Source organism: Felis catus, chromosome D3 (genome assembly GCF_018350175.1).
Source record: "Felis catus isolate Fca126 chromosome D3, F.catus_Fca126_mat1.0, whole genome shotgun sequence".
NCBI classification, from domain to species: Eukaryota; Metazoa; Chordata; class Mammalia; order Carnivora; family Felidae; genus Felis; species Felis catus.
Window position 1 is genome coordinate 34,574,603 of NC_058379.1, and position 26,396 is coordinate 34,600,998.

General features: G+C 35.4%; 1 protein-coding gene across 3 annotated transcripts in view; it reads right to left on the reverse strand.

Annotated features, from left to right (window-relative positions):
- VAPA (VAMP associated protein A) overlaps positions 1 to 26,396 on the reverse strand; it is a 52,828-nt gene that overhangs the window by 16,831 nt on the left and 9,601 nt on the right. For 2 of the 3 annotated variants that reach the window (XM_045042395.1, XM_011287980.4), the window contains exons 2-5: positions 13,010 to 13,162; positions 9,451 to 9,554; positions 8,963 to 9,043; positions 285 to 419 (exon numbers count right to left, since the gene is read on the reverse strand). In XM_045042395.1, coding sequence (XP_044898330.1) covers positions 285 to 419; positions 8,963 to 9,043; positions 9,451 to 9,554; positions 13,010 to 13,162 — 473 coding nt within the window. The remainder of the gene's footprint in view (positions 1 to 284; positions 420 to 8,962; positions 9,044 to 9,450; positions 9,555 to 13,009; positions 13,163 to 26,396) is intronic. The other variant, XM_045042394.1, reaches the window with a different exon arrangement.

The following is a 26,396-nucleotide window of genomic DNA, read 5'->3' on the forward strand; positions in this document are numbered from 1 at the left end:
AAAGAAAAAATTATACCAACTTCATAATCATGTTCAACTTCCATTTGTCCTGCTCACTACTGAGATTTTATTAAGTATTCAATTTGCTTTTTTAGAACAGAGAATAGTTTCGGTGCATGATTTTCAAGCAATTTGTGGTTCTATTGTATTTTTAAACATGGCTAAAATGTCAGTTCTATCTGCTTCACATAATACACTCAATACCATATACGTGCTAGGTAACTACATTAACGTAACCAGTAACACTAGCAGACTCCTATAGCTGTTAGCTCCCTAAAACAAACCTTCTGCTTCTCCTGTTTGAACACACTGAGTCCCCTGGGGTCATTCTTCGTATTATAACTGGCAGGTGTTGGAACTGTGTTGTTGATGCTGCTCATTGAAGCGACAGCCGGAGCAGTCCCTGGTGGAGTTATACCCTGAGGTAGCATGGGAAACATATTCTCAGATTCACAAACTGACTTCTCCTGCATGGTACTGGGAATGACTAACAGAGAAATCATTAGGCTCTAAAACATTCACATTTTATTCTATAAAAATATATTATGCATTAAGATAGAACACTAATAATAACTATGTTAAAGCAAAAAATACAAAAGTTTCTGAACTAGCTTTTTATATTATTTCCCGAAGAAAATTACCTAAGATCAATTTGCATTATACTAATTATTCAATTTATGCTCGCCTCATGTTGTCCTAAAATGAATACCTTCTAATTTTGCACTCTTAATTTTCATTGCTAATCAATCCTTGTCAATATTTGAAAAACAAGCACTTGATATTTTCTTACCTTTGGTGACACTCAGCCTGAACAATTTTAAATTAAATGAATTTTTCCCCTTGAGGTTCAAAAAATTTATTTTATAAACTTGTCCTGTACTCAACACCCACCCACACACCCACACACACACACACACACACACACACATACCCTTCCCAGGACCAATAAACAAACTTAAGGATGCACCTAACATTCCGGTTTACCAGTATCTCCATAGTTTTATCCCTATTTTCTCAAATTCCTTTAATATAGATGAAAATAATATGATACCAAAAAGTTGAAACACACTCATAAATAATACTTATTGACATCTAGAGATCACTGTATATGACTATGAGAACTCCATCTCACTTAATAATGCAGTCCCCAATCTGTTCTTTGTCTCAATACAAAACAATGTATATTTAATCATAAAATATCTTTATACAGAAGACCACAGAAAATCCTTGTTCTTGACAATCCATTAGTTTTCATTAAGATAAACTGATATTTTCCCTAGAAAATATGTCATTAACATATATTAAATGGAGGGCATAAATGAAATGCAATACATTTAGGAAATCTGGCAAACATCAAGAATAATTGGAGGCCTCAAAATAAACCAAAAAAATTTTTAACTGAACACAAAGAATTAGATAGGTGATAAAACATCACAAATAACAAGCTAATTAAAACCACATTCAATCATGAAAAAAAACACTTCCACCAAATAAACACTAGATTTCATAATACACAGTTGATAATAACTAAAAAGAGCTAATAATTCAAGAACCCAACTTTGTAAAATATAAAATAGTCCACACTTTAGTATCCTCTGCCTCCTCCAGCTGTCAACAACTCAGGGAACATGCTGAATGGCTCCTGTGCTGAACACAACTCAACTCAAAGACTTTCTGCCATTAATTTACTGAAATATATCCAAAGACCTGCATTCCCTAAAACTAGGATGACCACAAATTTTAGCACACTTAAGGACAGTATTAGTTAATGCTTGCTGTCCTGGAATAATTATTAGTAGCACCTTCATTTACGACAAAAAGGTTCCTGAAATCCTAGGCCACTCCATCTATGATGCAGATCAAAGAACTATGTCCCAAAAAGAAGCCCACTCTAATGATGGCTCAAATAAATTAGAACTGTTTTGTCAAGAAATGATTTCTTTAAATTACAAAAATTTTAAAAACAAGAACCCAAGCACTATACACTTCTAAAGCCGGTACCTTTCTTACCACAGAACTTCAGTCTTTTTTTTTTATATATTCAGCATCAAGGTCCTACAAACCTAAAGAAATCAACAAAATAGTAACACTTCCTTTTCCACTATTCTTAGAACATGTAAATGCCTCAAAACTAACAGCAAACCTAAAAGATCCAGATCCTCAAACAGGTAAGGTTCACTTACATAATGTAATTAAATGCCCATCTACTCCTTTTGGGAGCAAGATGGGTAAGGTGCTGGGAGCACAATGGGAAAGTGGGATGGGGTGGTTAATGTAAGATACACTGACCCAACATCAGAGTTTGAAACCTGCTATCTACAGGATAGCAACTTGGAGAAGACAACATCAGCAACTCTGACAGCTACTGTGTTATCTGCTTTGTGGATACTAACCAAATTCTTCTGAGTTGACTACTAAAGATCAAAAATGCCAATGATCAACGCTTTAAATGTGTAAGGGACCACTAAGTGGATATACATCTCAACTGCTCTGACCAGTAAATAAGGCTAAATACAAAGTACATATGTCACCCTTAAAGAAAGTATATTAAACCTGAAGTTGTCATCAACAACTTAGTTAATTCAGTTAAAAACTAAACTGAAATTCTGCTTAAATTAACATACTTTTTATAACATATTAATAAATTAAAAAAGAACAAAGGGCCAAATGATCAAGGAATTTACAGTGATCTTAACTAAAAAATGTATTTGTACTCTACTTTTAAAAATATACATTACCTTTTAATGTTTATTTATTTTTGAGAGACAAAGAAACAGAGTGCAAGCAGGGAAGGGGCAGAGAGAGAGGGAGACACAGAATCTGAAGCAGGCTCCAGGCTCCGAGCTGCCAGCACAGAGCCCGACGTGGGACTCGAACACATGAACTGTGAGATCATGACATGAGCTGAAGCCAGACGCTCAACTGACTGAGACACCCAGACGCCCCTCATAACATTTTTTAAATGTATTTTCCTTGAATAAGGGAGTGTCATCTTTAATCAATTTGTCAAAGTGAGGATTCAGCTTCATATAGCATTTTATCAATTTATTTGTAGTAAACTAACAAACTTTGTCTAAGTATAACACCACTGAATAATGCCCTAATTTCCAGGGCTCAGACAGTTAAGCAACTGACTCTTGATTTAGCTCAGGTCATGATCTCATGGTCTGGAGGACTGAGCCCCACTGCTTGGGATTCTCTCTTTCCCTCTCTTTCTGCCTCTCCTTTGCTCGCACGCACAGGCACATATTCTCTCTCTCTCTCTCAAAATAAATAAACATTTAAAATAAGAAGAAGAATGCCCTAATTTCCTAACAGCAAGCTTCACGCTAAACTGAAGGTAAATATACAGAAAAAGGTGTTAAGTAATTTTGTAACTTTATCTATAATGCTAGAAAGAAGCTAGTATGTCAAACATACTAAGGTATTTAAACAGGTTTATAAACTTCATCTATAGACAAAACTGACCTGGAAATGGCAAGACACAGTTATCAACATGAATAAAGTACTATAAAAAAAGGGTGTTTTATATGTATTTATATATTATTTATATATATTTATAAATATATATTTACATATATAAGCTTTTCTCAATTGTTAAATATTACATATTATAGTTGTTATAATAAATAAACAAAAACTTTATAAAGTTATAATAAATAAGCAAAAACTATATACCAGATTTGGTTACTTTGAGGCTTCTTATTTTCTACAAAAGATGAGAAGCAGTATTAAACAGGTGAGTTGACAGAAAGTCACCTAACCACTCTGAAAGAACGTGGGGGTGTGCTTCTCAGGTTGTCCTTCTCAATAATGAAGATTTCTTGTAGCATCTGCAGATTAGTAGCACTACAAGAATGCATTTAAGCAGTAATAATCAGTGCTTCTCCAAAGCGTATTTTGCAGAACATCGATATTTATGAGAATTACATTACATTAAAAAACAAATTTTGGATTAACATATTTCCTTTATTCAGGACCATTAATATGCATATGTGCAATGTGTTTATTGGGAGACATAGTACTTGTAGTATTTTTCCAAATTCACTGGACCACATAACCCTTTCAACCCAATACACTTTGGGAAATACTGCCTTATAAAACAACTGTGTTTCAGTCCATCTTTTTAAAACAAGCACATTACTCAATTAAGGCCACCTCTAGATAGTATAGATGCAATTTTTTTATACATTTGAAGTGTATAAATTTGAAATACTGATATATTGAAATATTAAAAGTCTCATTTTATGTGCAAAACTGGAAAGGTGAATTCCGAACACTTAAAAATCCCCATCAGGGGATCCTGGGTGGCTCAGTCGGTTAAGTATCGACTTTGGCTCACGTCATGATCTCAGTCTGTGAGTTCAAGCTCCATGTCAGGCTCTGCACTGACAGCTCAGAGCCTGGAGCCTGCTTCAGATTCTGTGTCTCCCTCTCTCTCTCTGTCCCTACTCTACTTGTGCTCAGTCTCTCTCTCTCTCTCTCTCTCTCTCTCTCTCTCAAAAAAGTAAATAAATGTGAAGATAATTAAAAAAAAAAAAAAATACCCATCAAGGAATCATGACAGCAAGGCTAGCAAGCCAACAGAGTCCATACATGACAACTGCAACTTACGTGATTCACTGGATACCTGCTGGGTACCCAGGGTCAGGGTTGGATTTTGCACATTTTAAGTTATCCTACATCTCCAAAAACATATCCCAATCATAAGATCCAATCACTACCATAAGAAATAAAAGGAGACACATCATCCTATGTGCTGCTAACATGATTTTAACATTAAACTTTTACCATCTAAAGAAGTGTCTTCAAATGACAACCAGGTTCCCATTCTAATCTTGGCCAAAAGAATGGTCTTACACAAAGTCTGACAAAACTAAAAATCATTGTTTTACCCCAGTGCCCAGACTGTGGTCTTCAAATACCATCTCCCACTGAAAAGTTTCAGAGCTTGTGAAAGAAGGGAATGATTCCAGGTCTGGGCCTGGAAGTATCTTGCCATACTAGACATCAAGAAAATTCTCTGGGTGATGGGTATTAAGGAGGCACTTTTGTGATGAGCACTGGGTCTTATATGTAAGTAATGAATCACTAAATTCTACACCTAAAACCAGTTTTACCATATATGTTAACTTAGTAAATTTAAATAAAAACTTCCAATTAAAAGAAAAAAAAATTCCCAAAGACAACTATAGTAAAAGGACTCAGGAACAAACAAGAGGAGGCTCCTACATATGAGATTAATACTGATAGTAACTGCAAGGAGTTGAAACACAAACATGTTCAAGTCCATGAGTTTATAATAATGTGGGAAAGAGGGAGGGAAAAAGGAAGGGAAAGAAGGAGGAAGGGAGGCTGACTGATTGTAGTCACATCAGAGGGACGCTTGTGACCAACTCATTTTTTGAAAACCCAGAACTCAAGAGAAAGACAGGAAATTTCCCTTGCCTTTGCAAACTCTATAACACTGAATAAATAACCAAATATTAGATGAGCCAAATTTCTGTCTACAAATGTAACTAATAAAATGAAGAATGACAAAATATCATTATGCAATCTTAAATAAATTAATATACTAAACTATAGATTCTCAATTTTGATTTTATTGTTGTTTGGGGCCAGATAATTCCTTGTGAGTGCAGTCTTAGGCACCACAGGAGCTGAGCAGCATCCCTGGCCTCTACCAACTAGATGCCTAGTTGAGAAAACCAAAAATGTCTCCAGATTGACAGATGTCCCCTCAAGGGCAATTATCCCTGGCTGAGAACCACTCACCCACACACTGCACACCAGTGGTTAGTGAACTTAACAAAAAACAACCCAACATTATATGCCTCCTTGAGAGAATGTATCCACGCCCACAAAGCAGTCTTGCCTCTCCCCAGCCAGCAACAACAAATCAAAATCTGATCAAACCTCTAGATCTGATTTTAGGATATACGAAACAAGAAAAGTTAAAGGACACCACAAAAAGATGCAATCAGCAAAATCTAGTCTATGGGGAAAAGTCTGTAAGACAAAGCCAGCTTCTTCAACAAACAATTTGCAAGAGAAAAACAGAGAGGGAATCTACAGATTAAAGAGATTCAGCACCCATATCATCCAATAGCAGTATGTAGGTTTTATTTGAATCTCAACTGAAACAAACTGCAAAACAAATGGCATCTGTGAGACAAATTTGAATGCTGCCTGAATAGTCTGACAATATTAAATGATAACCTTAAACTAATTTTAAAGGCTTGATGAATAGTACTGTCATTAAATTATTTTTCCTTTTTTTAAAGTTACCTTTGAATGATATATACCAAAATAGTTACAGACAAAATTATATTACGTATGGGTTTGTCTTAATACGTGAAATGAAAAGTGGTGAGGGTTAGATAAAAGAAGGTTAACAATAAACTGGTAACTTAAAGCTGGTCAGGGGTTAACGGGCTCACTGTACCTTTGTAACTGTTTGAAGTTTTTTCAAATAAAAGGTTTTAAAAAAATCATTACCTTTAACACTTACTCCTTACCATTTAAATAGGTAATAACTACACCACAAGCCCAAGTAGTTCTATTAGCAGAAATACATTCTGCAGCTAGTTCATCTAGGCTCAGAGGCAGATAGTGTCTGGAAGTACTTTGAAATTACTGAACAGACCTTAGGTTACTAAGAATACCTGCTCTGAAAAGGTTCCAGGGCCAAACTATTTCTGTTCATGCTCCACGGTATGGGACTCCAGAAATTCCACTCAGTACTTACTCAAGCCCTTTAGCAGATCCAAAACCACTTTCTTGGATTACTAGTCTCCTCTATGGGGTACTTGAAACAGCTAGGCACTACTATCATAGCCATATCACTTCCATCAACTTCTGGTCTGGCTTTTTCCTCTTAATCAACAATATCAAGTACTTGCGTTCCAGCCTTTTTCACAGTTAGCCTCTCAAACTGTCTGCTACACAGAGTATAACAGAAGTCCAGATAAAAAGCCAGTTCGTACTACGTTTATTAAGGAATTATAAAAGCTGACATACAACTCCAAGTGAGGAAATATCCAAGTGTGCTTTTCAAGTAAGTCAATCCTTATTCCATTCAGTTTTACTTTGGGGAACAGATCCGAAGGAAACAAAAACACTACATCAAAGAGATATTGGCATCCCCATGTTCACTGCAATATTATTTACAACAGTCAAAACATGAAAACAACCTAAATGGCTACTGACTGATGAGTGAATAGAGCAGTTGTGATATATATGGGGGGAGAGGGAGGGAGAGAAATAAAATGGAGTATCATTCAGTCACAAAAAAGGAAATCCTGCCATCTGTGACAGTACGGATGGACCCTGAGGGCACTGTACTAGGTGAAGTAAGTCAGAGAAAGACAAATATTGTCTGATCTCACTTATATGTGGTATCTAAAAAACAAAAACAAAACAAACCTATGGAAAAAGAGATCACATTTGTGGTTACCAGAGGCAGGGGGTAGGGAGATGGGGGATCTTGTTGAAGGTGGTCAAAAAGTATGATACTTCCAATTAAGAGACAAATTAAGTCCTGGGGATGTAATGCACAACATGATGACTATACCTAACACAGGTGTATGGTATATTTGAAAGTTAAGACAGTAAATCCTAAGAGATCTCATCACAAGGAAAAAAACATTTTTTTTTCCTTTTTTGTATCTAAATGGCATAATGGATGTTAACTAAACTTATTATGGTAATCATTTCACAATATATGTATGTTAAGTCATTATGTTGTACACGTTGAACTTGTACAATACTATATGTCAACTATATCTCAATAAAACTGGGAAAAAAATAACATATTATTAGTCAACCCAGACAATGTGCTATTTACGTTTTCTCAGTTCCAATACTAAGAGCTATGCAAGCTATGAGCTTTCTAGCAGCATTGGCAAAAGACAGAGTAGACTACAAATGGGAAGCATGAACATGCCACTGAACCCCCACTTTCCAGTAAGAATATATGCATTTACATTTTTTATTTTTGGCAAATAAAAACATGCCAAAAAAAACATGCCTTTAAAAGGGCATTAAAAAACACAAATAATTTGACTGACACCTAGTTACCATTCAGGGACTCTTTCATTTCAGCTTATCCTAAAAGAGGAACCCAATAAGTGAGCCCATGTATAAATCTAATCTGGGAATTTACTTTTCAATAGGGCAAATGGCTTCCAGATCAAGGCAACAGTCATGTCACACTGTAACCTAACTGTACTCAACATTTCTATTTACCCACATTATTTTATATATTAAGTCACCAAAAGAAAAAACTCACTCAACTCAACTTTGTCTAGTCCCTCCTACAAATCACAGAAAAAGACTAAAATCTGAATTTAAGAAGGGGAATAGGGAAACTGACCACAACTCATCCTATACAATCACAGACGACTTTCCAAACTACACACATATATCTCACAGTCCTCCAAACTGTATCTGCCTCACATCAACCCAAAAGCAACACAAAAATTACTTACTAAGAAATAAAATCATATGGATTTTGACCAAAATCAATAGTAAGTAAAATACCTGGCAATAGCCAAACTTGGGAATAAACTACTTGTTCACGTAAATTACATCTTTTATCCCCAGATTGCTGGTACACAGTTGTCAAAAAAGAGTTTATGTCTATTATTTAATTATATTTATGCATATATATGTCTCACTCTAAAGAACTTGAAGTGGTTTAAAAAGTGGCAAAAATTGGGGAGAATTAACTGATTCTTCTCCATCATGCAGATTGTTATCTAAAAGCATGTTTCTTCTTGAATGGACAAAATGTCTAAAATGAAAAAAGCGTCTCAAGTTTTTTAAAAACTTAAAGCACTGAATCTTATAAAGTAGAACAGCATCATTACACAACCCAAAAAGGCCAAAAACAGAAGCAAAATTCATCTCAAAGTAAACGAGAACTTAAAAGCCTCCAATCTTCTTACATTTTCCTACTTACCAATTTATCATTTTCATTGGGCATTTCAAATACACATCTCAATTTAGAATCCATTAATTCATCAGGTTTTGCCTCTTTCCACTACAAACAAACAAAACCAAACATGAGACAGAGAAAGCATGACCATGACAAATAAGTTTCCCCTCAGGGACAACCGTAGCTGTCTGAAGCAGGGGTAGTCAGGAGGCACGGCTGCACCCTGATATTGATCACTCTGCCGCTGTTATCAAGCAACGCCACAGAACTGTTTACAAAATCCTAAAGAAACCTACTCTCGCCAGCATTCTTAGTAGTAGCATTTCTAAAGTGTTTCTAAGAAATAGTATTTCTACTATTTCAAAATTCTTTCATTTTTGAAATTATCTGTAATAAACAGATTTACAAGCGTTTTTTTATTTTAAAAATTAGCTTTCTCAACTGAGAACTATACAAATCCATGGTTTAAAAAACATTCCCCAAAATAAATTCGGTTTCACATCTATACTTACCACAGCTTCCATATCTGAAGTGTTTGGTGGAGCAAAAATTGTTTGTACCATAAACTTGTGTTTACTCTTCTCATTGGGATCATAGTCAAAAGGCTGTAGCATTACTAAATAAGAAGAAAGGACACATTACTTTGTGTATTCTGAATGTGTTTGCTTCTTATCACTCCTATTACCTCATTCACTAATATGCCAATTTAAAGAAAACCAGAAAGAGTTCAAGAAACCTAATACTGGATTATTTACAGTAAGGATCCAGAATCACCTTTATAGCTCCAACTATTTTAACAACCCACAAAATAAATAGCTATTTAAAAAATAAATATAAACCTATGATTGTCCCCTCTAAATTTAGGTTTGGGTAAATTTTCTAAATATTGCCGACATTAACTATGATAATACCTGTAAACTCAGATTAAAATCTAGTAAATTGTTTATTAAAACTAGGCATAAATATAAGGCTTCATTTTGGTATTTAGTGATAGTATCTTTTAGAATTAGCTAGGATATGCAAAGGAGAAATTAAAAGCTAACTTCAAAACTCCCAACCATTTGTTAGCATTCTCATAAAACTAATTTTTGAGGGGTGCCTAGGTGGCTCAGTTGGTTAAGCGGATGATTTCAGCTGAGGTCATGATCTCATGATTCACGAGTTCGAGTTCAAGTCCCACATCGGGCTCTGTGCTGACAGCTCAGAGCCTGGAACCTGCTTCTCAGATTCTGTGTCACCCTCTCTCTCTGACTCTCCCCCGATTGCTCAGTCTCTCTCTCAAAAATAAATAAAAACATTAAAACAAATTTTTAAACTAATTTTTGAAAAATAGATTTTAAATAAACACCTACTCAGGAAGTCTACCAATCTGTTTATATCTGATTCTAAAAAACAAGGTATACGAGGAAAAGGTATATACTCTCATGATTTCAAGAATTTTTCTTAAGTCCTAATTACAAATTCAAATATTTCTAAGCACTTAAGCTTTTCAGTAGCCTTTTAAAGGATTTTTAGAGGTTCCATATGATTATAACTGATGCCAAATTATGTAATATAAACTTAATAAATGGCTATAAGAATGGATCTACAGTTACACAAAATATGTATATGGTATTGTATAAAGTATTCCCCTGTTAACAGGTAAATTACTTCTAAGATATACCTTCTATATATGTGTGTCAACACTTTCAAAAAAAAAATAAATGCAATTAAACAATGGTGAGAAACACCAATCATATAAGAAAATCTTATTTCTAAGGTGTATCTAAGAAGTCCATTAACTCCCATCATGGTTAAAAGAAAATCTTTAAAGGGCCAAATACATAGCAGAAAAAAAACGCACAGGATGTCTCAGAATCCAGATAAAGCACAATGAATGTCCATTAATACCCTTCACTGAGCAATCACTGTAGGCTCATCACTAGGAACTGAAAAAACATGGTTGTGACTTAATGACAGTTATAGTCCAAGTTATTGCAGACCATATAGTAAGAGTTACATCATCCTAAAAATAAAAACATATACACATATACACACATACATACATGAATACATCAACTGAAAGAAAAAAAGAAATGAGTGTGTAGCACAATCAAGGAACAGCTGCCAGTGGAAGAACAGTTTGAGTGACTCCTTAAGGGAAGGCAATACACTAAAAATTGAAGAGCTAAATTCTCAGTGGACAAGATCTAAAGGCACACCACGGAAACAGTAACTAGTATGTCTAGAGTTTTTAATACGACAAGTGCCCAACACAAGGGGCTACGTGAGAGAAAGTGTTTTGAAAAGTACAGGCTGTTCCCTGAACGACACAGGGACTCCGAATGCCAACCCCCCATACGGCTGAAAATCCACATCCAACTTTTGGCTCCCCAAAAACTTAACTACTAATAGTCTACTGTTGACCAGAAGCCTTGCCAAGAACATAAACCATGGATTAACGTTTATTTTGTATGCCGTATGTATTATGTACTGTATTCTTACAATAAAGTAAGCTAGAGAAAAGAAAATATTATCAAGAAAATCAAAAAGAAGAGAAAACGTATTTACAGTACTATACTGTCTTTACAGGGAAAAACCCACATGTAATTGGGCCTGCGCAACTCAAACTTTTCTTTAGAAATATTAATACAATGAACTTTAGCAATCTAGAACCCTCAAAGAAAAAGTCATTCTGAATAGTTTTATGGATTCCTAAGGATAAAACTGGTAGCACCAAAAAACTATTTTAAACTACATGGAGAGAAACAATTCTGTCTTCCAATTTAGCTAAGAGGCTTAAAGATTTAGAGAGCAACTTCCAGGATGAGTGTAGTCATTGTTTTATCTTCTTTTCCATCTATCTTTCCCATCAGCTGACAACTTGGACAAACACCAACACATTCCTCCTCGGCTACCACATCATAAGATTCACTAAAAACATCTTTTCTAGAAGGACTCCTAGCTCTGAGTCTTTGAGTCTACATACTGAAACAGGATTCAGTGTCACAAAGAACTCGGCAGTGTGTCCCTCACTGCCTTTGCAGTCAAGTTCTACTTCTAAGCACTCTCCATGTGCTTGCTATAGGCCCTCACTCTTTGCATAATTTGGTGTTTTTAATCTGCTGTGGACGTAAAAACCAGGCAACTGAGACACAATTATCTTAGGAATACTTATCAGGATCACACAAGCATGTTTTGTTTTTTTTCAAAAAAAACATATACGTGGCTGGGTCATGCCCCCAGAGATTTTGAGGTGAGAGATGGGAGGTCCATGTGTATTCTTGTTCCATGTGTTATCGTGACATATAATGGGAAGCGAAATCTACTGCTAGTAAGGAAGAGTAAATGGTCTCCATGCGAAGCCTAAGAAGGTCCCCCATAATTAAGGTCCCCCATTCTCATACTTGTTTCCTATTTCTCAGCTATGTCAGGTAATACTGTTAAGGACAACTATCTTGGGAAGTCTGATGGAAGAAAGGAAGTTTATGGAGGGCATTAAGGATGACACCAGCACAGACTCCACAGCAGGAGTAAGCAATCCATGCAGAGAAGGAACCAAGCATACTCCCTGGATTACAAGTAAACACAAAAGGGAGTCATGAAACTAAACTGTTTGGCATTTACAATAAAAGGCAGAAACACTCATCTAATTTGATACAACCAGCAAAAAAGAGGCACTGTACATTTCTAAGATTCTGAATAATACTTGTACAGCTGCATGCAATATGTAACAATAGCTAGAGATCTGAAGAGAAGGATCAGTCACAAAAATGATACACTATTTCAAAGATAAAATAGAGCAGAGAATGTGGTAGTAAACTGTAGAAATAAAAGATATAAAATTTTAAACTGAAAATAATTGCTTATAAATTGACCACAGACACCCCCAACCACAAGGTAAGGGTGAGAAATGTTAAAACAGCTGGCATATAGTAAGGTAACAGAAGAACGTAATTAAAGGCAAGCGAGAAAAACTTAAAAACAATTTCTCTCCCTCCAGATGAAACTCTATTAATTAAGACCAAATTAAACATAACCATAAAAATGTCGGAATTTAATACTGTTCAAAATCAGAACATGATTTGCTACCTGAAACAGTCACCGTCAACCCTGGGTCAATAATTCCACTGTTGGGCCTCACACAGTACCGACGAGGTGCTGTAGTCTTCACTTTGAAACACACTTTTCTATCGGATGGATTTCGCAACTTAAGATTTGTAGTGACTACATCTGTGAAGGGGCCTGTAAGGTTTAAAAAACAAACACAGAAAAAAAATTTAACTGGACTCACACTTATACGAAGCAGAATTCAAAATTCAATGTATACAATCTCAATTTTATTTAAAGTATATAATGAAATCTGTGTGCCTAACTGTATCAAAACACTAACAGTACTTCTTTCCAGGTACTACACTTACAAGAGTTTTATTTTCTTCTTCTTCCCTTATTATATTTTACAAAATTTCTACACGAACATGTATTATTTCTATCAAATAAAAAGTATTCCAAACATTGTAATTTATGAAGTAAGCCCACAATTTTATTATACATAGTGTGCTCTTACCACATTACTAAAAAGATCAGGTTTTTCCAGTGGTCTGCAAACCAGTGCCAGTCTTTAAATCCATTTACCAAGAAAACTGCAAAAATGTGTACATCTGAAGATACTACATCCAATGACAATAGTGCTCTTGCTTCACATCTCAATTAGGTTCAATTCATTCACTTATTCATCCATTCACTCACATATTTGTTAAGTATTTATTATGAGCACTGTGTCAAATGCTCTAAATGCAAAGTTTTAAGTTTTGGTGATGTACCCAAATGTGAAATTATAAAACAAAGAATCCAGAAAGGTAATCCAGTCCTGCCTAAACTGAGTAAGTCCTAAACTACTAGAACCTCATTTTGTTAAAGGGGGGGTAAAAGAAAGGTTGTGGCCATTTTTTACCTTGGCAAAACAAACAAACAAACAAAAAAAAAACAAAACTGTAGGGCATTATGTACATCAATTCAGACAATAAAATGAATACTTTTTCCATTGGGCATAGAAGATAAATTTAAAAAGTATGTCCCAAGAGGAAGCAATAACCACATAACTTATAACTAACACAAAAGCAATTTTAAATCATTTTCAAAGCAATCAGTTTTAAGTTATATTTTTTAATGTTTTTATTTATTTACTTACTTATTTAGAGAAATAGACAGAGACCGAGCAGGGGAGGGGCAGAGAGAGAAGACAGAGAATCCCAAGCAGGCTCTAAGCTGTAGTGCAGAGCCCAACACAGGACCAGAACTGACGAAACTGTGAGACCATGACCTGAACCAAAATCAAGAGTGGATGCTCAACCAACTGAGCCATCCAGGCGCCCCATTAAGTTATATATTTTGAAAAGCAAAAAGGCTGAAATCAAAGACTACTATTACAAAGGCTATCTTTATTTAAGGAAACAAGAGTAAGCATGTCTTTTAAAACTTTATCATTTGGAGCCCAGAATGAGAAATTTTCAGCTCTACCAGGTAGTTTCCCATTTAGTTGAATACTGGAAAACCATCTAAGACAAAGGTTTCATGGGGAACAACAAATACAGTCAAATGAAAAGAGGCACTAGGAAGAGTGCAGGAGCAACTAGAGGAAAAGAAACAGACTTCAAAGTCAGGCCATTAAAAGGTACTTATTTCAAGTACTAAGGAGTGAAATAATCTTATTCTATGCTTGAAGTTTTAAGTTATAAAATATTTTCTAACAAAGACTTAGAACCAGGAAGAGGGAAGAGACAGAAATGAGAAAAGGTTAGCAGAAAACATAAAGACAGAGAAACAGTTACAAAAAAAAATTAAAGAAAAAGTCATTTAAATCAACAGTTACATAGGTCTTTTTTTAAAAAATATATATATATGAAGTATGATCTTTTAAATGGCTACCTTTAATTACATGATCAAATAAATCATTTAATTTGTATATTATCTTACTCCCTTTGATTCTTTAATTCTAAATGCTTGCATTTTTCAACAAGCAGCTACTTAACAACCCCACCATACACTAGCAAAAGAGAGGTACAGGGGAATATTGCAATCTGTCCATTTTGCACTTGAACCCACAATACCATTGGCTAGCAACACAGTTTAAACTACTGATGAAACTAGGGGTCTTAAAGATATAGATTCCATTTCTTAATATTCTCAAAATTCTGAAGTTACTACAGATATTTGAGAATACATAAATTTTTAAAGGACTATTTCAAGTAGGACTTTAACATTAGTAGTAAGCATGGCCAAAAAAACAATTTATTAGTAACATGACAAAAGAAACCTTTCACAAAACTTTAATTTTGAACAATCCTATACTTTTATAACATACGTAAGATTTTTTTAATGATCCCAATTTTAGAGGAAAACAATTTTCCAAAATAAGGTAAAATAACTTTTTTAATTTTTGAGAGTGTGTGTGTGTGCGCACGAGGGGGCGGGGAGAGAGGGAGGGAGAGAGAGGGAGAGACAGAAAGAAAGAATATGAATGAATGAATGAATGAATGAATGAATGACTATGAATCCCAAGCAGGCTCCACACCTCAGCAAGAAGCCTGAGGTGGGCTCAATCCCAGGACTGTGAGATAATGATCTGAGCTAAAATCAAGAGTCAGACGCTTAACCAACAGAGCTACCCAGGTGCCCAAAATAACTGACTTTTAAAACTGATTTAGAAAATGACCATATATCAATTTTCATCAACATATGAACTCTGAAATAATACTGAAAATTTATATGCAAACTGTCTAAAGATGAAGATAACAGCCCACCAAAAAGAAAAAAGCCCACCAACTTAAAACAAAGTTCTTAACTGGACATGTTAACCGTATGAGTAAAATGTGAAATTACCTACTTACAAACAAGTAAGCCCACCTAACATATGAATTTGAAATTTTCTGCTCCACTGTGTCCCTATAACCAAGCATCTTAACAGTGCTCTCCCAGTAGAAATAACTCCCTGCAGATAGTTCAGAGTCTGAGCCCATTTTCCCCGGTTAAAATGGAAAATCAGCAGTTACTGATGAATGTTAGCATAAGAATGACCACATTTAACTGTTGTAAGAGGTCTTGGAAAGAAACATCAGGTCCACTTTTGTGGGTCACAGAACCCTTTAAGAATGTGATGAAACCTATATACTACCCCAGAAAATAACACATGTGAGTGAAATGTTCACAAAAATTTTACATGGAATTTTTGGGGGGGAATATGGGTGAGACAGGAAGATTAGGGTGGGTGGGGGGTGCTGGGGTATATCATAGATCCCTGAGCCTACAGGTTAGAAAGACCTGATGAAATCCACCTTTACAGACCCTCAAAAATAGAGGGAAAGTTACATAATTTATTGTAAGCACTACAACCAAATCCTAAATCCAAGGGTGATTCTCCTCACGGGTATTTTTGTCTAACATCAGGACTGGGTGGGTGGTGCTACTGGTGGGGGGAGAAGAGGAATGAAGATCTTAGACATTCTGCAATGCCTGGGCAGTCCCATACAATGAAGTGTATCATGCCCTCATCCGACCAAATTATCATATATTCCTTCAAATTATTAAATACGCCTTCAAATTCATATTGGAAAAAAATCTCTTTTCCAGAAATAGATCTATTGTGTAAAAAAGGAAAAATTTGTTCTCCTTCCTCTTGAAAAGGTTACATTTACCATCACAGAAAATTATTCTACCAACAGTAATACCACTCATGATACCTGAATCACCACAACACACTTGTTATCAGTCAGGAGACATTTGTAGGTGACATACCCGATTCTATCCCTATCCACAAATTTTCTTATTTTGCCCTTATTTCAAAATGTTAAAGAAAACCAGTCAGTCCAATTCAGGTAACTGTTGAATTCTCTTAAATCCAAACTTACTTGTTATTAGGAAGGTTACAAGTACCTGGCTAGTTCACTACGTCTTTTGTTATAGTCATGCCCAAACATTTACACTAAAAGGCATATTTCATTATAAATTTATTTTTTTAATTCTCTTTTAGGGTATAGTTAGGGTATTATATTAAAATTTTAATTTGGGGGCACCTGAATGGCTCAGATGGCTAAGCATCCGACTTAAGGTCGGGTCATGACCTCACCGCTTACGGGTTCCAGCCCGCCTCAAGCTTGCTGCTGTCAGCATGGAGCCTGCTTCAGATCCTCTGTCCCCACCTGTCTATCCCTCTCCCGCTCACACTCTCTCAAAAAAATAAACATTAAAAAAAAAAAAACTTTAAAACTTTCATTTTTATGCTGGTAGGTTAATTTTATATATGAATTTCATTTTGAGATAGTAAAGCAAGTATTAAAGAACATAAAATATACAAATGGGGTGCTATGTCCAACAGGGTTAAAAACCACTGCATCACCTCAGTAATCTGCTTGACTGACTGAAAACTTATCCTCTGCAATGCTTAAGTGGTTAAACCAGTAAGAAAAATAAGTAGGGGCACCTAGGTGGCTCAGGTGGTTGAGCGTCGGACATCAGTTCAGATCATGATCTCAGTTTGTGAGTTCAAGCCCCACTTCCAGGCTTGCTGCTGTCAGTGCAGAACCCGCTTCAGATATTCTGTTCCCCGCCCCTCTGTCCCTCCCCCACCTGTGTTCTCACTCTCAAAAATAGATAAAACATCAAAAGAAAAGAGAAAGAAAAAGGAAAGAAAAGAAAAACAAGTAGAAGCACCTGGGTGGCTCAGTCAGTTAAGTGTCCAACTCTTGATTCAGCTCAGGTCATGATCTCACAGTGGTTGAGATGGAGCCCTACCCTCCGGGCTCCAAGCTAGGCATGGAGCCTGCTTAAGATTCTTTCTCTCCCTCTCTCTCTCCCACCTCCCCTTCCCCCTGCACCTCCCCCACTTGCATGCACAGTTTGTGTGCTTACTCTCGAAAGAAAGAAAGAAAGAAAGAAAGAAAGAAAGAAAGAAAGAAAGAAAGAAAGAAAGAAAGAAAGAAAGAAAGAAAGAAAGAAAGAAAGAAAGAAAGAAAAGGAATTACCTTAAAGTCAGGATAGGGATCAACTTTGCAGAAAAAGAGATAGTAACTGGGATTGGGTACAAGGAAGGTTTTTAGAATAATAGCCAAGTTCTAGTTCTTGTCTTAGGCAGTGATTACATGGGTATTCACTTTTTGACAATTCTACAAACCATACATATTTTTCATTTAAGCAAAACAATTTTTTTTAGAAAAGCTGATCCTTGATGTAACCTATAAAAAAAAAAAACCTGAAAACAACAGTGAATAGCAGTTTGGATGAGAAAGTGAACATCTGAAGCAATTTATGTAAAAACCAATATTCATGTTTTGAGGACTACTAAAAATCCCTGTATTGAGGAAAATCCTGTTAGGTGTCTAACGTAACTGCTTAGTTTAACATTTACAAACAATTACTAAAAGCGTCCATTTTTTTTTTATTTTTTATTTTTTAAAATTTACATCCAAATTAGTTAGCATATGGTGCAACAGTGATTTCAGGAGTAGATTCCTTAATGCCCCTTACCCATTTAGCCCATCCCCCCTCCCACAACCCCTCCAGCAACCCTCCATATTTATGAGTCTCTTCTGTTTTGTCCCCCCCCTTATTTTTATATTATTTTTGTGTCCCTTATGTTCATCTGTTTTGTCTCTTAAAGTCCTCATATGAGTGAAGTCATATGATTTTTGTCTTTCTCTAATTTCACTTAGCATAATACCCTCCAGTTATATTTCATTCTTTTTGATTGCTGAGTAATACTCCATTGTATATATACCACATTTTCTTTATCCATTCATCCATCGATGGACATTTGGGCTCTTTCCATACTTTGGCTATTGTTGATAGTGCTGCTATAAACATGGCAGTGCATGTGTCCCTTTGAAACAGCACACCTGTATCCCGTGGATAAATGCCTAGTAGTGCAATTGCTGGGTCGTAGGGTAGTTCTATTTTCAGTTTTTTGAAGAACCTCCATACTGTTTTCCAGAGTGGCTGCACCAGCTTCCACTGCCACCAGCAGTGCAAAAGAGATCCTCTTTCTCCGCATCCTCGCCAACATCTGTTGTTGCCTGAGTTGTTAATGTTAGCCATTCTGACAGGTGTAAGGTGGTATCTCATTGTGGTTTTGATTTTTATTTCCCTGATGATGAGTGATATTGATGAAAGCGTCCATTTTAAGATGACCTCATAGTATACCAGTCACCAATCACAGCTACCATACATACATCCTATGTTAGAGATGAAATTTTAGTTTATATGTAAATTTCACTATTTATATTCCATATAAAACAAGAAAATTACACAAAATAGTTTACATTTATGTGTACTCATCAACTGGAAAAAAAAGACCTACAGTCAAAATAACCTTACCTTTTACAATTACATGGGTTGTCTCCTCCTTTAGTCTCACTTTTAAGCAGCCACCACATTTTCTGTCACCAAGTATTCTAATTCCAACTACAATTGTTATTACTTACAATTGTTATTCCAACTACAACTGTTATTTTGTTATAGCCAAAATCCTATACCCAGAAACAAATTCTAAAAATCAGAAATGTAACACACACAAATATTGTCTCTATGTAAAAAAAAAACTCTGAACATAAATTTGTAAAAACCTGGAAGCTAAAATCTCAAAAATGTAGCACAAGTTGAAGTCACCTCATCCAGAAGGAGGTCCCAAGTGGGAATGGCCTGCCTCCTTTACCTAAAAATATTTTTCCAGCATGAAATACCCTTTATACTCAGTATACCTAAAATGCTAGCATTCAGAGCAATGATTTCCTTCTAAATAGTGGGACCCTTATTCTCCAAACCCACAATCTTAAAAGGAACCCCAATAAGCTTAAAAAAGTACAACCACTCTGACTAAACAATTTTTTAAAATGTTGTCATCCATCCACATTTTGATACGAACTGCCATTGAAGTTTTCTTGAAATGTCAAGATGAGTTTAGGTGCAAAGAAAACTGAGTTTTGGAAGAGAACAGTTGGCTTTTTCTCCAACATTGTATTGAAAATGTTCATACAAAGAAATTGAAATCATTGTAAACAATCATATATCCATTACCTAGATTCTACAATTAACATTTTGCTGTATTTACTTTAAGACTTATCTATTTCATCTCTCTGCCCATCCATCTTATTTTTAATGCATTTCAAAATAAGCTGAAGACATCAGTACACTCACTTCTACTAAACACCTCAATATGCGTATCAATTTGAGTTCACTATTTGCTTACTCTGAAAAGAATCAAATTTTAATTCATGATAAGCAGTAGTACAGAGCATAGAGCATTTTAGAAACAGAAAAGGCCTCTGAGGGGCACCTGGGTGGCTCAGTTGGTTAAGCATCCAACTCAGCTCAGGCCATGATCTTGCAGTTCACGAGTTCAAGCCCCGCATCAGGCTCTGTGCTGACAGTTCAGAGCCTGAAGCCTGCTTCAGATTCTGTTGTCTCCTTCTCTCTGCCCCTCCCCTGCTCATGCCCTCTCCCTCCCTCTCTCCCTCCCTCCCGGCCTCTCTCAAAAATAAATAAAAGCATTAAAAAAGAGAGAGTGAAGAAAAAGGAAAGAAATGCCTCTGAGATGAAGCTTAAAATAAGCAGGCAACATACATGAACATTAATTCATGAACTCTGTGACTTCCATTTATTTTTTTTTCCAATATATGAAATTTATTGTGTGACTTCCACTTAGATGACCTACTCAGAGGCCTATTAGGAGAGAAGTCTCTACTGGCCTCTAGCATTTCTACATGTTTTGCCAATAGGAGGCCCTGAGGCTTTCATCCAGACTATCTTCTCAAGGATGTCTTTAAATAGTGAACAGTCTTGGAAAACAATGTCTCCTTCCTAAGGAGAGAACAGGTTTGCTTACTGGCTAGTAAAATAGGTCTTCCTCTAAGAAAAAAGGTCAGGTAAGTTTCCATATAGCCCATTAGGAAAGATTCAGGCTCCCTACGCTCAAGGGACAGTCTCAGCTATGACACAGAACCACTATGGGAACAGCATCTGCCTAAACTGAACCCCTGTGTGTTGCCCTTTGAGGAGGCAAAGGAAATTAACACAAATATAAAGCTCGTGCTGTATGTAGTGTCATGAAGAATAAAGTCCTTTGTCTCTAAACCCGGGAATCACATATATCTTTTCTACCAATATTCATAAAATTGTAGTACACTCAATTTTTAGACCCTTTAGTTCTTGACAAGATCTTTCTGAGTTCTTGGCTATAAGGAACAGACTCAGTTAGCAACCTCTGTATGATTAAAAACAGACAGTGCAATGAACCAAAGCATGAATCTTGGAGGAGAAATATGACTGACCATACAATTCACACAATACATAGTCTATACCTCTCAATGGCACTTCTCACTTACTTTTTTATATACATGTCTTATCCAACAAAACTACAAGCTCCCCTAAAAAGAAACATTCACTTCCTCCTTGAATGAACTGAAGTAATTAACACAGACCTTAAGTCATAGTAGCTGTTCAATATTATTTGTTAAGTAAATACACACTGGAAGTATCGTTGGGACAGTCACATGAATTCTTTTTCATCAACATACAACAATGACAAAAATGTCAGAAATATGTATGTTCTGTTTCAAATGCTACGACTCCAGGTCTCATAAGTCATTTATGTTGACCATTACATTTTTACTCCTTCATCCTTCCTTTATTGAAACAGAATAGGTAAAAATTCTAATAAGGAAAGCTGGATGCTCAGCTCAAACACATAAATAATTCTGCTGCAGCAAAGCAGGTGATGACTACACTTTATTCAATGTTTCCACAGGTTTTAGCAAATTAATAGCTATATCACTGGTTAAACAGTTTTCCAGTTACATGAAGATGACACTGAATACCTGTCATACTAAATTATGTATGTGAAGTAGATACAGTATAGTATACAGAATATCAATTAAGAATTTGCACAGTAATAATAGCATGGCAGTAGTAACAGTAAAAATAGTGTTAACAACAAAAAAATTTTTATAACAGCTAGCCTTTATTGAGCCTTCCCCTGTATCAAGAACTTTGCATGAATTATGTCCCTCATAGGCTTTAACAAGACACTTTATTATCCCCATTTTACAGATAACTTGCCTGCAACAAGTTAAAACACCTGTCATAAACTACAAAGCAGTGGAAGTTGATCGTCAAACCTGGTCTGACTCGAGCCTGAACTCTCATAAATTCTATATGTATTTTATGCAAACTACCTAGCTACAATCGCTTCCTAATTCATAAGCATTCCAGGCAGATTTCTGCAGCGATAAAGCATGAAACTGCAGTCAAATCATTAATATATGATAATGATTTTTAAATGGATATATTTCCCTTGGTCCCATATACAGGTCAACAACTGAGTATTTCCTGAAGTATCATAAACACTGAGAAAATATCCTGTGTTTTACATCCAAGAAAGCCCTATAACATTTTCTTTAGAATTTTTAAAAATGAAGTCACCTTAATTTATTTCATTTTCTATATTTTTTTTCAAACACATTGAAATCTCAGACTTGAATGTGGGGTCCACAAAGACTGGGTCTTTGTTCTGTTCTCTACCATATTCCCAGCAGCTGTAAAAATCCCTGGCATAGAGGGTAGTGAATAAATACTATATTGTACAAATATTTTTGTCCAAATAAACAGAGTACTACTTTCTGGAAAACAAAATGAGTCAATGCTATTCAAGAAGGTTTTAAAAACACTAAACATATTTTGTTATAAAATTTCACTAACATTAATTATAAAAATATGGATCCTGACATTAATAATGTATCATGAATACATGATGAGAGTGCATCACAAAAAAATCTCCAAAATACACTGAGTACAGAAGTGTGTAGCCATTCAAAAAGAAAAAATCAATGTTCCCATTCTAGGGTCTTAAAATCATAGCTAAAAGAATTCATCAATAAGCAGGAACCATGTCTTATTTCTCCTCTACCACTTTCAAATAATGTAGTAGTGTTCTGATCACACAGTTAAATACTCACTCATTACCTTCACATGGAAAAGCACCTAAGTAAAAAGTCAAAACATCTATTTTCTTTGTTCCTTTGGAAGCCTTTTGGAGAGGGAGGGGCTAGTTCCTGTCATCAATGGTGTACTATGACTTTCATAAAAACTGTAACACAGTACACTGGTTTTGAGGCTTAAGAGCTAAAACTATTAACCAGGTGATTGACCCCAACCAAATCACTTGACTTCTCCAGGACAGTCTAACCCCTGCAGTAGACAGGGGTCATTAGTAGACAGAATGACCTTCCAAGGCTCCTCTGGGCTTTAAAATTATGTAACATTACGGGGGCGCCAGGGTGGCTCAGTTGGTTAAGCAACCGACTTCGGCTCAGATCATGATCTCACGGTTCATGAGTTCAAGCCCTGCATCAGGCTCTGACAACTCAGAGCCTGGAGCCCGCTTCAGATTCTGTGTCTCCCACTCTCTCTGCCCCTCCCCTGCTCATGCACTCTCTCTCTCTCTCTCTCAAAATTAAAAATTAAAAAAAAAAATAAAGTGACATTATGATCAACTTCACCTACTGCCTATCTTCTACTCCATGGTAAAATGGCAGATAATTCAATCCTAAATTCTCACAGCCTTATTAACATTTTGCATAAAGTTATTGTAAACATTTTACAAGTGTTTTTTCAGACCTTTTGATGCATAGGCTGTTCACTGACTTTAACAATCCCAGTGTCTTGAAAACAGGAAGGAGAGCATAAACAATAAATTATCTTTTCACAGAAATGAAGTATCCTTCTGATTTGTAACTTTATACAAATTATGTCCTTCCACTGTGTAACCATCTACTAAAGAAAAGATGCACACACACCTAAAAAATTACTTGAAAGAGAACATTTCTATTCACGGCCAAACATAAAGGATGCACGCTACTTAATTTAACATCTTTATTAAAATAGAAGTGCTCCCTATCTGAAGAGTTTAGAAAAGTTTTTAAAGTCTAGATAAGTAAGATGGTAGGAAATAAAAGGAAAATGCATACTTGGAGAGAAATTAAAATAAATGTTTTTAGCACCATTTACAGATCTAAAATTCTTGAAAATATTTGTACTATGAGAAATGGTAGTATTAACAAAAATACAGAATATAAGTACGCAGAATTATACACACAAAATATATAAAAAGAAATATATCAAATGTTAACAGATTATTTCTAGGTGGTAAGATTGAGTAATTTTTATTTGCTTTACACTTTTCCATCCTTTTTCAATTCTCTACATTAAGCACTTATTTTATAATCAGATGGGACTTTTAAACATGTACATATATTAGTTTCATTTGTTCATGAAATCTTTTATTTGTAACGTGCTGGAGGAAAACTGAAAAGATTCAGAAAAACACATCTGAGGATTTCACTGTTATTGAAGTTTTTGGCAGTGGGAAAAGTACTCAGCAAACAAGACCAAGTGATTCATCTTCCCTGGTAAGTTATAAAGGTAATTTTTTTAATAGAGAAAACAACTAAACAGGAAACAAAGATACCCTATACCTTTAAAAGTATGGTAGTCACTCCAATTCATGTCAGATTATCCAAGTACTAAATATATATATAAATGGATATATGTATGTACACGGATATGTATGGAAGCACAGAGCTACAAAAGAAAAGCTGTAAAAATGCAGGCCCATAAGAAACCTAACAAATTGTATTGCAAGCTAAGTATTTTAAAGTCCTCTCATGTTAATTCTTTTTTAGTTAATATCTATTTGTAAAAATGGTAACTGAATTTAATCACACCCTTAAAAAGCTAAAATACACATTAACTACACTAATTCATTTAAACCTGAATTTTGAAAACAGTACAAAATGTTCACGATTACTCTAGTTATAAGAACATTCCAAATGCCAGTGAAAAGCAACCAGGCAAACTATGTCATATCAATGACAAGTCTTCAAAAACATCTATATGAATCTTTTTCCCATAAAAATTTAAGACACTGGTTTTAGATTATTTTCATAAAGTGAAGTATGTGGACAATCATTAAGTTGAACATATTTTCACAAATTATGAAGTCCAATCTTGTTTAATCAATGAATTTATTATGAAGAACAAAAATCACACTTAAGAGTTTATTATAAAGATATAAAGAGTCTCTAGGACACAGGAAATGAAGTATAGCTGGCCTCAAAAGAAGAGGCTGCATTCAAGAGAAACTGGTTCCTGGGACTTCAAGATCTCTGGCCTGCTTTTCTCTCCCTCTTCTCTCTCAACGGAGTTGCTTCTGCTTAAACGTGGCACAAATCAGCCTGCTTTAAAGACCTAAAGCCTAGCATCTAAACTAAGTGTGTTTAAAGGGGCGGCATCAAAATTTTGACTAATCAGTCATCAGCATATGTATTGGCTGGCCCTGGGTTAGGTGCTCACCATGAAACAATCAACACTGGGGGAAGAGGGATCCTAAAAATCTATCTGCTGCTTAGAGCCACCTGGCTCTTTAACAGAATCTATAAACAGAAGCTATTCTCAGAGAAGTAAATACCCCCAAACAAACTTGTCATACTTCTTACAAGAGACCATCAATTGATGCCAATAGCAAGAGCTCAAAGAAACGACACATTTATATAGTTATGATTTACAAATTAGATTTAGATATATAAATAAGATCTACTTTGAGATAATCATGGTTTTCTATTTGTCTTTATATACCTTGATTTGTGATCTGTTACTGGAAGGTTGCAAACATTGGACTTGTTTTCTATTTACCTTTCTATAACTTGCCCTATTATTAAAAAAAATTAAGACCTCAGACTGTTAACACTTAAAATATTAATTAAAAATTAAACAAAATAATATAGGAAGGACAAATGAAAACCTTCTGATCTCATCTTCCGAAGCTATCTAGTAACAAAACAATTTTAAGTTTTTCTCTCTTATAAAAAAAAGAGTTCACTGTATAAAAAAAGAGTTCACTGTAGAAGTCCTGGAAAACAGAAAAGTAAAAATACAAAAGACACTCACATCCTAAAGTAGAGCCAATGACTTGTTAACATTTTCTTTCCAATCTTTTTTCTTGCGCATATTACCATAAACAGGCTCATATTTATGCAACTTTTTAATGCGGAAGTAAGGCTGTTACCACCAATCAACATCACTAAAACTGGGAAAACCAGACACTGTCTATCCCTGATGTGACACAATTCCATCCATGAATTATTTTTACCACCAAATACTGACCTAAATCTAATCAAGCCCTCAAATCTAAATCCAAATTTACAGGAAAGACATCCCACACATACCTAGACTATTTGACAATTCAACCACCTGACCTTCTCAACAAGAGTATGATTAAAAAAAAAAAAGTGGGGGAAGCAGTGTTTAAAATTAAGACTCGGATACACGACAAACAAATGCAATGCGTAAGCTGAACAAACCAGCTAAAAAACAGACATACAGGGGAGACCGGGTGGCTCAGACACTTAAGCATCAGCTGAGGTCATGATCTCAC